Source organism: Lampetra planeri, chromosome 43 (genome assembly GCF_965212315.1).
Source record: "Lampetra planeri chromosome 43, kcLamPlan1.2.h2, whole genome shotgun sequence".
NCBI lineage: Eukaryota > Metazoa > Chordata > Hyperoartia > Petromyzontiformes > Petromyzontidae > Lampetra > Lampetra planeri.
Window position 1 is genome coordinate 2,647,154 of NC_136149.1, and position 17,238 is coordinate 2,664,391.

Genomic DNA, 17,238 nt, shown 5'->3' on the forward strand with positions numbered 1-17,238 from the left:
AGCTAGTGCGGGCCTGTAGCATGATGTTATAAAGGGGCCCTAAATAAAAAAAAAACACGTAAATATTCAAACAATTTTTTTAACTTGCATAGTAAAGTTATTGTATTTTTTCATTTGCTATACAGTCAGATAATACGACAAATCGCAAACCTTAAACGCCCAGTTGTTCGTAAAAGTTGAAGGCGGTATAGTACTATAGTAATAGAGCAAGTGCAGAATCACTGAACCGGAATTGATAGCTTGAAGGCATTTAGCGCGGGGGCCTTGAAAGTGCGGGGCTCGTAGCATATGTAGCTATTTGTGCCACTGATAATCCAGCACTGTGCGTTGGCAGTGGTGCTCAAGCACAAATAACAACAAAACTCAACACGATCGTCAATGACAGTGTGGCCTTAAAAGCAAAAAAATATATCTATATAATAGCTAACGGTTTTGGCAATGACTATTGCCCAAAACGTCACCCACTATGTTCTTGTAAGGGCCACTGTGTCAATGATGAATGTGTCGCGTTTCTGCCGTCAATCGACAGCCAGTTGGCTTAGACACCGACTAACCAGGCGGGTTTAGTCACAGGGTCAGACACCGATTGTTGACGTTCAGGAGTTGGTGTCAGGGGGTAAGGTTGGGAACTTAGCACGTGGCGTGGAAAGGGGTATCAGCAGATGGTTCAAGCAATGTCTCAGGCACTCACTCCACCATGGTTCAGTGGCGGTAGTTTAATCAGGGACTTAGCCACTAACCTAGCAGGCAAGTGGGCCAGGCACTTTTCGAGTGGTCTCAACTGTGACGTAGATGATGGTTTGACCGGTTGGCTCAGCAGGTCATCCCGGCAAGGATTTCTTCTCCAGAGGCTCAGGATTTCTTTTCTCCCTTGGCTGTGAAGAAGCTGGAAATGGATTTCATCCCGCTGCGGTCCACCTTGGCCAAGGCTCTCTGTGCTGTGGTCTGTTTGCCAGGCTGCACACGCAGATACAGCGCACAGCAGTACATCAGCGTCTCGCACAAAGATCCTCCCCGATAACCTACACCAGTGGTTCACTGGCGGTCACTGGTGGCCTTTAGTACGGCCGCTGACGATACACAAGAAGTAAAAACAGACACCGTCATCATCGCGCTGACACCCTCCCACCGATGATGTCTTATCGGCGGTGAAAATTAGTGACGAACACTGCACTGTTGGGGGGCAAGGCCGCCTTTGTCTCCCTCATTTGAGGCCGGGCCGACTTATGGGAGACCCCGCGCCGGTTCAGATAATTGTCAGTGGCGTTGGTGGCCGTGAGCGGGAATCGACGAGCCAACCGCCGCACTACCGCTCCCCACGTCACCGACGTCACACACGGTTACACCAACATCGGACAAACACACGCACAGCTCCATCGCGTATACATCGCCACACAACATCATCGCATAGCAACATCACGTACGAACGCACAGACATACAACATCACACACACAACACACACAAAAGATAAAGATCCCCCGTGTAACCTACACTGGCAAGTGCAACGAACAGCTATTATGGTCAGCAGGGTGCACAGATGGGTAGTGTGACGAGTACTACACATCATGCCCGGCTGCCTTTGTCTCCCTAGTGTTGGCGTTTACACGCACTGGGGTCATGATGATGGTTCTTTTGATGATGATGATGATGATGCTGATTATAATGCTCGGACTCCTACTGCAGCTGATGACGGTGCGCCTGCTTCTGAGAATATTTCTGCTGTTGACTGCTGATTAAAACGCTGATGATGAAGATACCAAAAATTATTATTGGTGTCGGTGCCGATAGTATTGCGAGCAATGAGGATAATTGCCCTATGAAGGCCGGCACGGCAGACGTGGGTGGACAGCACCACGCTCGGCCGCCTTTGTCTCCCTAGTGGCGATGTTTACTATACACCACACCAGGTACTCATTTGAGGCCGAGTCGACCTAGGGGAGGCCCGGGACAGGTTCAGATAATTGTTACCGGTGTTGGTATTCACCGTGAGCGGGAATTGAACTCGTGCCGCCAGGGTTCCTAGCAGAGCGCGCTAACCACTGCGCTACCGCTCCCCACATCCCACGCAGACACACGCACACAGACACACACACACGCACAGACACGCACACAGACACACGCACACAGACACACGCACACAGACACACGCACACAGGACACACGCACACAGACACACGCACACACAGGACACACGCAGATACACGCACACAGACACACGCACACAGACACACGCACAGACACACGCACAGACACACGCGCACAGACACACGCGCACAGACACACACGCACACAGACACACGCACACAGACACACAGACACACAGACACACGCACACAGGACACACACACACACAGACACGCACACAGACACACGCACACAGACACACGCACACAGGACCCACGCACACAGACACACACACGCGTACCCACACACGCGTACACACACGCGCGCGTACACACAGACACACACACACGTACACACACACACGTACACACACACGCGTACCCACACACACGTACATACAGACACGCGTACACACACGCGTACACACACACACGTGTACCAACACACACACGCGTACCCACACACACACGTATATACAGACACGCGTACACACAGGCACACGTACACACAGACACACACACGTGTACACACACACACATACCCACACACACACACACGCGTACACACAGACACACGTACACACAGACACACGTACACACACACACGCGTACACACACACACGCGTACACACACACACACGCGTACACACACAGACACACGTACACACACGCGTACACACAGACACACGTACACACAGACACACGCGTACACACACAGGCACACGCGTACACACACATACACATGTACACACACACGTACACACACAGACACACGCACACAGACACACGCACACAGGACACACACACACGCACACAGACACGCACACAGACACACACACACAGACACACGCACACAGACAGACACGCACACAGACACACGCACACAAACACACAGACACACGCAGATACACGCACACAGACACACGCACACAGACACACGCACAGACACACGCGCACAGACACACGCGCACAGACACACACGCACACAGACACACGCACACAGACACACAGACACACAGACACACGCACACAGGACACACACACACACAGACACGCACAGACACACGCACACAGACACACGCACACAGGACCCACGCACACAGACACACACACGCGTACCCACACACGCGTACACACACGCGCGCGTACACACAGACACACACACACGTACACACACACGCGTACACACACACGCGTACATACAGACACGCGTACACACACGCATACACACACACGTGTACCAACACACACACGCGTACCCACACACACACGTATATACAGACACGTGTACACACAGGCACACGTACACACAGACACACACACGTGTACACACACACACATACCCACACACACACACACACGCGTACACACAGACACACGTACACACAGACACACGTACACACACACACGCGTACACACACACACGCGTACACACACACACACGCGTACACACACAGACACACGTACACACACGCGTACACACAGACACACGTACACACAGACACACGCGTACACACACAGGCACACGCGTACACACACATACACATGTACACACACACGTACACACACAGACACACGCACACAGACACACGCACACAGGACACACACACACGCACACAGACACGCACACAGACACACACACACAGACACACGCACACAGACAGACACGCACACAGACACACGCACACAAACACACAGACACACGCACACAGACACACGCACACAGGACACACAGACACACGCACACAGGACACACGCACACAGGACACACGCACACAGGACACACGCACACAGGACACACGCACACAGGACACACGCACACACAGGACACACGCAGACACACGCACACAGACAAACGCACACAGACACAGACACACGCACACAGACACACGCACACACACAGACACACACACAGGACACACGCACCTATAACCTTCTAACCTGGACCAAGCCCAAGAGTGGTTGCGGGGATGCAAATTAAAACAATGACAATGCCGCCCGTTTTGACTTGCACACGAGCGGGCTCTTGACTCTTGATCGAGAAAAACAGCGCGTATCGCGTTTCATCGGCGGATCCGATGTTTCTCCGCCTCAACACATTCATATATTCATCATCATCATCGTCGTTGTTGTTGTTGTTGCTACTGCCGAGGACGAGCTCACGATTGTAAAAGGTGAGGCCCGCCTCGGAGCGGTGTGGCGAGCGGTCAACGCGTTAAACATGCATCAATGTCCTTGCGTCTCATCAATGCGTGATGGGAACGCGCGACTTCGTTGAATGGGTAAACGGACGCGCGCACGCGCCTCCGATTAGCACGGTTGGCTACGTCGGGTCCGAAAGAAGTTCCACACACATACAAAGATCCCCCGTATAGCCTTGACAGACTGTGGGGGCAAGTGCGGTTAGCGAGCACCTATGAAGGCCGGCACGGGGCACGACGGGGTGAGTGGCCATGTTTTACACACCGCACCAGGTACTCATGCGATGCCGAGTCGACCTAGGGGAGGCCCAGGACCGGTTCAGATAATCGGGTTACCACCGCTACGCACACACGCGCGCACACACACACACGGCCCCCCCCACCACTTGTGCTCCTAATTGGAGCAGAGTTCGGCAAACACGACCGCAGGGACCCCTGATTACTTTGACGCGAGCGTCCGATTGCCATCATTCCGCCCAAGCTGTCGGCCGACGCCGACAACAGCACCCCCCCCCCGTCCCCCCCCATCCCCCCCGTCCCCCCCCACGGCTAAACGCGCCTCACGCGCCCACGCCGAAGGGGGGGGGGGGGGGGAGGCAACGTCCAGATGCCGCCCGCTTATGACACTGGTCAACACACTTTTTCTGGCATAAGGTATTCCAACGGTTTTAAGGTAATTTTGGGGTGCTGATTCCAAATCTGGCATCACGTCAGGTTTTTGAGAAATCAAATATTGCATTTTCAATAAAAACTGCAGAAGAAAAATATTAAATGTGGATATCTACATAAAATGATATTATAAACACACTATCCTAAAAATACAGCGCCATATTTTAACACTAAAGCAGTCACTGACTCGCAACAACTTGCAATCATAAGTGACAAGAGTTAATTTCGGGTAAAATCAATGAAAATGGGGTATGCCGATAGCATAAAAATGAGATGTGATAGAGCAAATCTGAGATCAGATTTGGAATCAGCACCCTAAAATTAGTCTAAAACAGCTGCAAAAGTCCAGGCCAGAAAAAAAATGTTTTTTTTCTGTTGACCGGTGTTATAGAGAATTTTTCTGTTGACCAGTGTTATTGGATCAGCCGTCGAGGTCTCGTTCAACTCCCAGACAGCACTGGCGAGGTCGGTCTTCATCACCCACCCCCCCTCCCTCCTCCTACGATTTGTTATTTTACCCCGGGGTACGGGCCCCAACGGAACTGCCGTGTAGCTGTTTTTTCACAAGCGACCCTGGCACCGGGTGCCGATTTGCGGCCGGGTTGACGTAGGGGGTTGGCCCCTGGACCGGGTCAGATATTCGTCACCGATTTTGGCCGTGAACGGGAGTCGAACTCGGGTGCGCAAGCGGATGTGAGCTCTGCCTACTTGCCATTGTCTCCTGTGCCAGACTCAGACGGGAGGCGAACGACTTGGTTCACGGATCGACGGGCGGGGCAGGATGATTTGTGAGTGTTCAGCGTGGGACTTCACGCAGGCCTTGAGGATGACCCGGCCCGATGGAGCTTGGAGGGGGAAATTGACGTCAGCTCCACCTCGCCACTGCTGCTGCTGTTGCTGCTGCTACTGTTGCTGCTGCTGCTGTTGCTGCTGCTGTTGCTGCTGCTGTTGCTGCTGCTGTTGCTGCTGCTGTTGCTGCTGCTGTTGCTGCTGCTGCTGCTGCTGCTGTTGCTGCTGCTGCTACTGCTGCTGCTGTTGCTGCTGCTCCTGCCGTTGCTGCTACTGCTGCTGCTGTTGCTGCTGCTGCGTTCCCACTCCTCGTCTGTGGTTCCTCCTCCTGGCACCTCCGAGTCGACCTCTCTCTCTCCCCCCCGAGTCTCCCTCCCTCTCCGAGTCGTCCTCTCTCTCTCCCGAGTCGTCCTCTCGCTCTCTCCCTCTCTGGAGGCCCTTGGCTTTCCCCCACTATTGGCAGCGGCCTTCGTCTCGCCCGACGAGCAGCAACATCGTTTACATCGGCCACCGAGCTCACCGCCGTCCATACGCACGAGCGGAGCGAGCGGCGACGGAGTTCGCTGCGGGTCGTTTGCCCGTTAAACATTCAAACGTGCCCCTCGCCAACTCCGCAGCGGCGCAGAATCGCTCGCCGGGGAAAACGGCAAAGCCGATGAATTAATTCACCGGGTAGTCTACTCTCGTTCCTACTCGTGTGTCCCTATCGTCTCATCCCGCCAGGTGGCACGGCGGGCGGGCGAGCGAGCGTCCGACTAAGCGAGCGAGTTCCACTCTCCGCCCATTTGTTTAGCCGGGGCGACGACTCGTTTGAGACGACTCATTTAGATTATTTTGGCTGCCATGAAGTTTGCCACGCGATCAGACAACTTGTGTCGAGCGATCATTTGTGGCCAGGTTCACTTCGGAGAAATACGTTCATACCTCAGTGCGCCTTTACCTGGTAAAATAAAAAAAAATGCAGTTTTATTTGTATATATTTAAGTGATTTAACTTTGCTAGACTTTGTACTCCTATCGTGCTTTTACATTGTTTGCTGTAACGTTCTGACGGCCCCTATTGGACATCTGTTAAATAGAGCTTTATAGCTGATCGGATTCCTCCAGCGCGATTCAATATTCTGATTCCGGGTCGGGATAGGAGTCTCGTTTGGAAGAGTGACCCGGGGTGACTGACATTACAAAAGAATTACTAAATCTAAAATAAATAAGTCTTAGAAACAGTGACGGAGAAAAGCGATGGGGCAAATCATCGGTTGAACTGGCTCTAATGTCCCTTCATTGACTAAACATTTAGATTCACAATATTTTTTATTTATTTTACCAGCTTTAAGGCCCACACTGAGCAACGCAGTTCTTTTTCAGAAGCAACCCAGCCACAAATGATGGCTCAACTAAGTGGCTTATCATCGTGTGGACATTTACAGCAGCCCAAATACTCTAGACGCGTGACGTTGTTTCTAAATGTGGAGGGAAAAACCGGAGGACCCGGAGAAGAGAGACATGCAAACTCTAAATATACCGACGTCGGGCTCAGGATCGAAACCACAAGCCTCCTGCATACCAGGTGAGGGAGTTAACATCTCTGCACCCAGGGTTCATAAAGTCGGTACCGGCTTTAGAGAAGCCAACAGCGGCTGTCCGTAGAAGAGACCCAGAGAGTGGTGGTGGTGGTGGTGGTTCGGTGAAAATTGCCATGGGTTGTTTATTGGTGGGAATGATTTGTCTTTTTGTCTGTTTTGCGTGTTTTGAGCGTTGTGTGTCTTTGTGTGTGTATATGGGGAGCGGTGGTGTAGCGGTTAGCGCGCTGCGCTACGAACCCGGCAACCCGGGTTCGATTCGCCGGTGACGATTATCTGAACCGGTCCTGGGCCTCCCCTAGGTCGACTCAGCCTCAAGTGAGTACTCGGTGCAGTGCGTACACATCGCCACTAGGGAGACAAAGACGACTGGGGGCGGTGTTAGCGATTCACCCCCTCGTGTGCCTTGCCGGCCTTCATAGGTGCTACTCGCTAACAGCACTTGCTCCTACAGTGTGTTCAGGCTATAAGGGGGGGGATATCTTTGTCTTTGTGTGTGACTGTGGGGAGCGGTAGTGCAGCGCTTAGCACCCAGGAACCCGATGACCCGAGTTGGATTCCCAGCCATGGCTAACAAACATCAGTGGCGAGCGATGAACAAATGCATACCGACCCACACTCACGAACTCACCGCTCACCGATACTCATGAGCACTAACCACTAAACAACAATCATCACTCGCCACTCACCATCGCTCACCAGAACTCACAAATGTCTCCTCCCCACCAATAACTCCCCAACACTCGCGACAGGGACAACGATCGCCGCTCACCAGCCTTCTCCACTCACCAACTCGGGACGCACTCAACCACTCGGCAATGCTCCGTAGCACCCTCAACAAAACTCACTGCGCCGCTCAACGGCCGTCAATGACAGGCAAAGCATTTCAGTCGCCGGCAAGCGGCGCTCACCACAAACCCGGTCTTCCGCCACTCACCAACGCAGCAGAGCTCACCCGCCAACCCACCCGCTCGCCACCGCTCGCCGACGACGACGAGCGAGCTTGCAATCTGCAACCGAAGGGATCGCCGGCGGTGCGATCGGCAAAGCGGTCACACTCTGGGCGCCGTGGCCCCCTCGCTCCCCTCACCTTGGCCGCTTTCCCCGCGCCGTCCGAGCCCTTGGAGTAGTCTTCGGCCGCCTCGACCCGCAGGTCGGATCGCTTCCGCTTCTGCAAAGAGAGCGGGGGAACGCGCTCGCTCGGTGCTGTACTGTGCCGACGTCAGCTCGCGGACCGCCGCCGCCTCGCTGAGAGACCGCGGGGAAATGGCGACATAATTATGTACGGTGAACGTCCTTCGCACCGCCGTACGTAGCCAACCGTGCTAATCGGACGTGCGAAAGAAGCACAACTGAAGACAAAAAGGCAGTTCTAAAAGTGATCAGTTTTCAATCGAGAATGTCGCCTCAGGTGCAAGGCCCTTCTTTGCAGCACACAGTGAGGTAGAGCCGGGCCCATTTACTTTTTTTTAAATTGCCAATGTCACACCTCTGATCATTTGTGTTTTTTCTCCCAGCATGCACCCCTGCGAGCCTCACTGTGAACTGGGGCACAGCCCTGCACGGGGTCCAACGAAGCTCGACGAGAAAAAACCACGACCAACGCCGCCGATCAACGACCTCCCGGTCTCCGTAGCAACAGCTCATCATCGTGGACAGTGCACAGATTTGGGTGGCGCGTTTTGTGTTGGCCAGCGTCCGCGAGTCCGGCGCGGACATTAAAGAAATGTCCTTCTTGCCTCACCGAAAAGGCCTCGCCGAGTCTCAAGACCATTTTGTCCTTCTACACAGGAGGGTGAAATGAGGAATTATTAGTACCTCTGTACGTTATTGGTCCCATCGGAGGTGCAATGTCTTTGGGGCCGTACATTGAGTGCGTACGCATGGGGGGGGGGGGGGTTAACCAAAACGCGCACGCTTGCGTATGGGGGGTCTACTGACAATGTGCGTACGCACAGAAAACGGGGGGGGGGGGTGAAGCCTCGATAATAATTTATCGCCATTGGCCTTCAAATGAGTTAGATAGTCCGGCGGTGGACTACCTGTTTGCTTAAACACGTGAATATTATTAATCCTTTATCGTTTCTGCGTGGATTAAATATCGGCCGTTCTATAGGATTTTTGCGTTACCTACTAAATGGATGGCCCCTTTCTTGACAGAAGCGCGGAATTCTCTCCGGCACCAATGCACACGCACGCACGCGTGCGCTGGTAATCCACTATTCTGAGAAACGCACACACCCCAAGTCTGGAAAACACCCGAGCGGTAGCCGGCTCGGCTGGGAACCCGCTTGCTGTACCGCCACCTCCTGGTCACCTCGCAGCCCACCCAGCGGAGCATTTTTGGGAAACGGCACATCTACGACGGCACATCGTCGATGCCTCCAAAGCGCCGGATCGCACGAGCGCGGTCGCGCACTCCGCACGCTGCGAAGCGCCGTGTCCCCGGACACGCACTCGTCGCAAGCATTCAAACTATTTTATCGCTTTCCAACGGGGCCCCATGTATTTATTTTTTGAGCTTCGCTATCTCAGGTGTCACGCCACGAATGTGTCGTCTGAGTTGGCGCGGCTCGGAAATACATCGGCCCGAGCGCGAGCTGTGAAACAAAAACAAAAAACCCACCACAATAAGGATGATAGTAATAGTGCCGTGGGTATGTTTTCACGGCTGCGGCTGTTTAGCTGTGCCGCTTCCGTGGCGTTCGTCAACGTTTCGTGCTCCGCACGCCGGAAGCTTCTTCAGGGACCGAAATGAACGTTGCGGCTCGTGACTCGGTGTTGATTCAACGCAGGGGAGGCCCGGCTCGAAGGTCAATCGCCCACGGACGAGAGCCGTGGCTGGTAACCAAGCTCGGCTCGACGTGTTCGGAGCGAGCGTTTCGCCGTTTGCGCCAACGCTCCCCACGAACACGCACAAAAGACAAAGATCCCCCATATAGCCTTCAACAGATCGTTGGGGCAAGTGCTGTTATCGAGTGCACATTAAGGGAAGGACGGTACACGAGGCGGTGGATGGCCAACGTCATGCCCGGCCGTCTTTGTCTCCCCAGTGTTGATGTTTACACACTGCACAAGGTACTCAAGGGGAGTCCGAGGACCGGTTCGGATACTCGCCACCGTTATAGGCGGTGAGCGGGAATGGAACCGGGATCGCCGTTGTTTGTAGAGCAGTGTGCGCTGCTGACCATTTGAGCCACCACGCACACGGACAGGTTGGTGCAACGAATCCCGCAGATGCGATAACGGTCTATTTCTGTTCATGCTGGCGCGTTTGTGAGCGCGTGCCCGTATGCTTGTGCGCGTGTGTTTGCGCGCACGCTTATACGTACGTTTGTGCGTACGTGCGTGTTTGCGAGTGTGCATAGGCGAGTGCTTGTGTGCGTGCGTGCCAGTGTATTTTTCCATATTCGCTGTCGTGCCGCGCAGTGCGTCCTTTACACGGAGCGATGCTATCTGTCCTTGCGGAAGCAATAATTGGAAAGTATTTTGAACAAAAATATAAAAATACACCACGCAGATGGTGAAGTAGACAAAGACCACAGTAAAATTTTGATTTAAAGCTTTCGTGACTGCAGGGATTCATATTCTTGGTTCTTTCGGTAAAGTAGAAGGGAAATAATAAAATAATATTAATATAAAACAATACAAATTCTGTGGATTTCACACCTGATGATGATTGCTTGTGTTGCAGTCGAAACGTCGTGAGGATGTTTTATTGTTTTATATTAATATTATTTTATTATTTCCCTTCTACGTGACTTTACCGAAAGAACCAAGAATATAAAGACCACAGTGTTCGTTTTATCGGCCCCGGTTGAATCACGACGACGGGCCGAGTTGACCGCCTGACGACCAGAACTTGAACTCGCGACGACCTCTGGATTGGGAGTCCGTCGCCGTGACCACAGGGACACGCAAATGTTGCCGTGCGACCGTAGGAATCACCTTGGAGGCCTGGTGCTCTCCCTCCGCGACGAGCGACACGTCAGAGATTCTGCAACACACACGCACAGGCGCACGCACGCACGCCACGCACAACGACATTAATCCACCACATAGTCCCCGCAGGCTGTTGGGGGAAATGCGGTTATTGTCATTCTTGTTACAGGCAGTCCTCAAATTATGAGCCAGGTGACTGTCGCTTCATCAATCCACCTGAGACCACCTGAGACCACCAGAGACCACCTGAGACCACCTGAGACCACCTGAGTCACCCTGAGTCACCCTGAGTCACCCTGAGTCACCCTGAGTCACCCTGAGACCACCAGAGACCACCATTGAGTCAGCATAAGGGGGCTCGTGGAGTTTCCACGCGCCGGCCGAGAATGATTTTCCCGGCGCCCCACCCCCCGAATCCAGGCTGTTGTTTTAAAAGGCCAAAGATGATAGAGGAAGGGGAGAGCCCAGAGCTGGTACTGATCATCACCACCGATACAACACGTAGGAGGCTGTGGCAACAAATATTATCCAAGAAGTTCTTTTGTGGGTTTATTTCCCTGCCGTCGCCTGATGATGCCGGTTGCTGTGATTACCGGCGAAACGTCCCGGCACTCAAATTGTAAATGTTGTGGATTTACTCTCCAATACAACGGTGGGCTGAAGTAGTATACTACACTATACACTACACTATACACTACACTACACACTACACCGTGATGAGGATGAGAGACATGCAAACTCTTAATAGACGGCAGCACGTTTCGAATTTTAAATGTCGTGGGTTTACTCTCCGTCACACCTGTGCGCTGAACTCGTAACGAATTGGCACGTTTTGATTTCGTGACGAACCTTAACAATTGGCTGTGTCGGGTGGCGGCGGGTTTAACGACACAATTATATTTACGTCATCCAAACCAAAAACAAAATCTCTATTACGGATCGCCACCGATGCTAGCCGTGCTTGAAAATTGAACCCGATTCGTAATCATCATATTTATTCATACTGGAGGAATCCGATGAGCTATGCAGCTCTTTTTCAGACGCACAGAGCAACCACTCCGCTTCTCCCGACGCAATCATCTGGCTCAACCACCACCTCGATAGTTGTTGCTCTGCATCAACATCAGCGGTACGAAGAAGATCGGGTATTTAGCCGCCAGTACAGGCCGGTGAGTGTTTATTTAGCGGATGTCTCACCCCAAGTGTTCTTGCAAACGCGAACTCAATTCAGAGTCCAGGTACTCGGAGATGAGGCCATGGGCGTAGCGCAGGTACTCTTCTGCGGACAAAGACAAAGATCCCCCTTATAGCCTCAACATACTTACAGGGTAAGTGCTGTTAGTAAGCCTGCACGACACACGAGCAAACACTTGTCATAGAGTTCGTCATCATCATGAAAAGCAGGAGTGGCAACGGTAACAACAGCATCATCATCATCATCATTGTCACCATCAGCAGCAACAACATTAGTCGCAGTGTAAAGAAAATCGAAGTAATAATCATCACAGCCATCAGCAGCAGCATCACCACCATCGGCAGCAGCAACGTAAAAAAACATCGAAAGTGGGAGCAGCAAAATCATCATCAGCAGCAGAAAAATCGCCATCATGAAATTTCATTAGCAACAGGAGTACCACCATTTTGCAAGAACATTATCTCCACCTCGACCACCACCATCCCCACCACCAAAACGATCACCATCACGAGGCCTCCATCGAATCCTCACCCTGCCCGGTGTCATCACGAGGACGGGAGGGAGGGGGGGGCGGGCGCGCGCGCAGCCATTCCCAGAACGCGCAAAATTAGCCGTGGCCCAATTCTACAATTTGCGTGTTCTTGACACCCAAGATGGCCGACTCCCACGCTAACCGCCGCAGGGCCTTGCGGGGGCTCCGGCGCGCTGCCGCGTGGTTTGCTGGCGGCGCCTGGGTCGGTGTTTGTCAGGCCGCGGAAACAGAGGGGGGGGGCGGGGGGCGTAAAGAATAAAGTCTATGGGGTCTGCATGGCCAGTACTGCGCGTCGTGGCGTCGCTCCCGTGCCGTCTCCTCCTTCCCGATGCCGGATCCAGAAGCTGCTCCGATCGCAGTTTCCTCACCACCGCAGGGTGGCGGCTTTAGGTCTTCTCTTCACCCTCGATCACCAACCTCTGGGTTGCACTCCAGTGCTGGTCAACCTGCAAGGTGCTTACCCTATCCTCCTCCACCCTCAATGTGGAGGGCGACCGGGATTGTTGGATTTAAACTCCAAACCCCCCCTCCCTTTAGGCGGTGGCGATGCTCCGGACTGCGAGTGGATTATGATGCTGCTGCTACGTTGGCAGTGGTGCCAAGACAAAGATCCCCCGTATAGCCTTAACAGACTGTTGGGGCAAGTGCTGTTAGCGCGCAGCACCTATGAAGGGCGGCACGGCACACGAGGGGGTGGGTGGCCAGCACCACGCCCGGCTGCCTTTTTATCCCCAGTGGCGATGGTTGCACATCGCACCAGGTACTCATTTGAGGCCCAGTCGACCTAGGGGAGGAGGCCCAGGACCGGTTCAGATAATCGTCGCCGGCGTCGGCCGCAAGCGGGAATCGAACAAACAACGACAGCAGCTGCAAGCGCTTGACGCATTCGTCAATGGCACTGCAGCCTCAGAGAAGGAAATGATATAGCGGGGCCAGATGCTCAGTGGGACGCTCCCAAACCATTTGCCGTGGGGTTGTAAGGACGGCAAAGTGGATTCACGCTCGGCCTGGAGGCTCGTGGGCCGCACCGTGGCATCATCACCACCATCATCACCATCATCATCACCACCATCATCACCACCATCATCACCACCATCATCACCACCATCATCACCACCATTATCACCACCATCATCACCACCATCATCATCACCATCATCACCACCATCATCACCACCATCATCACCACCATCATCATCACCACCATCACCACCATCATCATCATCACCACCATCATCATCACCACCATCATCATCATCATCATCACCACCATCATCATCATCACCACCATCATCATCATCACCACCATCATCATCATCACAACCATCATCACCATCATCATCACCATCATCACCACCATCATCACCACCATCATCACCACCATCATCACCACCATCATCATCATCACCACCATCACCACCACCATCACCACCATCATCACACCGTGGTTGGCAGTGCCGTCTGTGTGCAGTCCACGCGGTAATCATGCCCCTTCAACACCCACAGTACACGCACACAGTACATAAACAACACACCCACAATACACACATTACACAAATACAGCACACACACAATACACACACAGCACACACATTACACATACAGTACACAATAGTGTCCCACGTGCGGCTGCATAGCCGCGTGTAAGAGCGAATTCAAACCACTTATAAATAGATTACCCGCATAGAGTGAGGGAAACCTGCAATTTGCTAGGAGCTGGCAGTACATAAAGTAGGCTAATCTGGCCAAATATCCCAATGCAGGACTCAACTGAAAAGATGGCTTGATGGTCTAAGTTGATCTTTGAGAAAATAAAAAATGTTGTCTTCATGAATTTGTTTATTTTTTATTGAGGAAAAGGTTGTGATGGGTTGGACACACGCTCAGGGTGGAGGAGGATAGGGTAAGAAACTTGCAGGTCAGGAAGAGGAGGAGGTCATGGAAGAGGAGGCCAAATCACCGAGCCCGGCATTGGAGTGCAACCTAGCGGTTGGTGATCTAGGGGAAGAGAAGACCTAAGGCCACACTGTGTTGAGCAAACTGCGATCGGAGCAGCTGCTGCTGGATCCGGCACAGGAAAAGGAGGAGACGGTGGCACGGGAGTGACGCCACCACGCGGGGTACTGGCCGTGCCGACCCCGTAGGCTTCGCTCGTTCTGCTCCCCCCCACCCCTCCACGTCGCTTCGCCCACAGCGCGTACGATTCCGTACGCCCACTCGCAGGGCCCGTCGCGCTCCGCCCGCCCTTTAGCGGCGCCAGCACCGCCACCGCCACCGCCGCAGGGGGATGAGTCACCCAAGCGATTGGCGGCGGCGACCCACCCACGCACTCACACACACACTCACTCACGCACACACTCACCCACGCACGCACTCACACACTGACCCACGCACTCACACACACACACACGCACTCACTCACCCACACTCACCCACGCACGCACCCACGCCTTCACATACACACTCACTCACGCACACACTCACCCACGCACTCACACACACACACTCACCCACACTCACCCACGCATTCACATACACACTCACTCACGCACGCACTCACCCACGCACTCACACACACTTACTCACCCACGCACTCACACACACTTACTCACCCACGCACTCACACACACTCACGCACTCACTCACCCACGCATTCACACACTCACCCACGCACACACTCACCCACGCACGCACACACACTCACGCACGCACTCACCCACGCACACACACTCACCCACGCACGCACACACACTCACTCACACACTCACCCACGCACCCACGCATTCACACACGCACCCACGCACGCAACCCACGCACCCACGCACGCAACCCACGCACACACTCACGCACCCACGCACACACTCACGCACCCACGCACACACTCACGCACCCATGCACACGCACTCACTCACTCACGCACTCACCCACGCACTCACTCATCCACGCACTCACCCACGCACGAACGAGGCGGCAGCGGTGGCGGCAGCAGCGGCGGCACGGTGCAACGGGAGATGAATTTAAAGTGGGAATGTTCGGCGAGTGTCGGAGGAGGGGAAGTGCGCAGTGTGCGTGTGTACGGGGGAAGAGAGAGTGATGAGCGACCGGCACAGGAGGATGCAGTGGCAGACAGGCAGACGAAGGATGGAAAAAACGGGTAGACAGGATGAAAGATGTGTGGGCGGGCGGACAAGGCACAGATGAAATCGCGGATGGACAGACGGACATATAGACACTGATGGAGGGAATAATGAACATATGCATGGACAGCCAAAAATACAGATAAACAGATGAACAGTGATACGGACAGTTGGATGGTAAGACACAGAAACAGAGACAAACAAGACACAGTCAGAACGGAGAAAGATAATCAGCAGCAGACAGATGGACAGCCATTAAAGGAAACGGACAAAGACAAGACCGGGAGGGAATTTTTTTTTTATCTCGGGCCAGAATAATTTCCAATGTGGAGTGAGCGGCGGGATACAAATTGAGTGCCAAGGTTGAAGAGGAAACGATAAGGGGCATCGGAGTGAGAGATCGGCGCGGAGAGAGAGAGGGAGAGGCAGAACGAGATGGGGCCTCTGCGCGTGTCCACTCTGCCATCTGACGTGGGCGGCATGCTCACGCGTCTCTTGTTCTGGCCCCTGACGTTCACAAAACCCGTTTCGCCCACCGAGAGTTTCCCGCGAAATGAGGGCAACAAACACATTCGAAAGCTGCGCCCAAAGATTATGCACGAGACGAATGGCTTTAAAAAATAACAAAAATAATTAGAATAAAAACAACACACTGGAATATTCTTGCAACGGTTTTTGACGAGCGTGCGAAAGCCGAAATCGTCGCTGTGCTGGGCCAGGCCCGGCACCGCGAGCATTTAATGAGAAATTCTCACCCTTGCGCCCTCCCCCAATCGCCACCCCCCCATCGAGTAGAGGTGGACAAATTGGTCAATTGGTTGCGAATACTCTGGGCCGGAGTCAAGGGAAACCCCCTCATCGATGTTTTACCGCAGATGGGATCACCAACACCCCGAAGAGTACGACCCATGTTGCAGAGCTCACCGACGTACGAGCCTCCGCGGCCGTCTGGACCGCTCTTTTCTTGCGATGTTAGACACCGCTGGAGCTGTGCACTCTTAAAATCATCTCGATTGAAAACGAATTTCTCGAGAAATGCTTTTATTGTGTTCGGTTTGTTGTCCTTCCCC

General features: G+C 53.5%; 1 protein-coding gene across 2 annotated transcripts in view; it reads right to left on the reverse strand.

Moving 5' to 3' along the window:
* Positions 1–696: 696 nt before the first annotated feature.
* Positions 697–17,238, reverse strand: part of RNASEH2B (ribonuclease H2 subunit B) — a 36,776-nt gene continuing 20,234 nt past the window's right edge. For both annotated transcript variants that reach the window (XM_078614035.1, XM_078614036.1), the window contains exons 8-11: positions 12,502–12,583; positions 11,311–11,359; positions 8,453–8,533; positions 697–957 (exon numbers count right to left, since the gene is read on the reverse strand). In XM_078614035.1, coding sequence (XP_078470161.1) covers positions 853–957; positions 8,453–8,533; positions 11,311–11,359; positions 12,502–12,583 — 317 coding nt within the window. In that variant the 3' untranslated portion in view covers positions 697–852. The remainder of the gene's footprint in view (positions 958–8,452; positions 8,534–11,310; positions 11,360–12,501; positions 12,584–17,238) is intronic.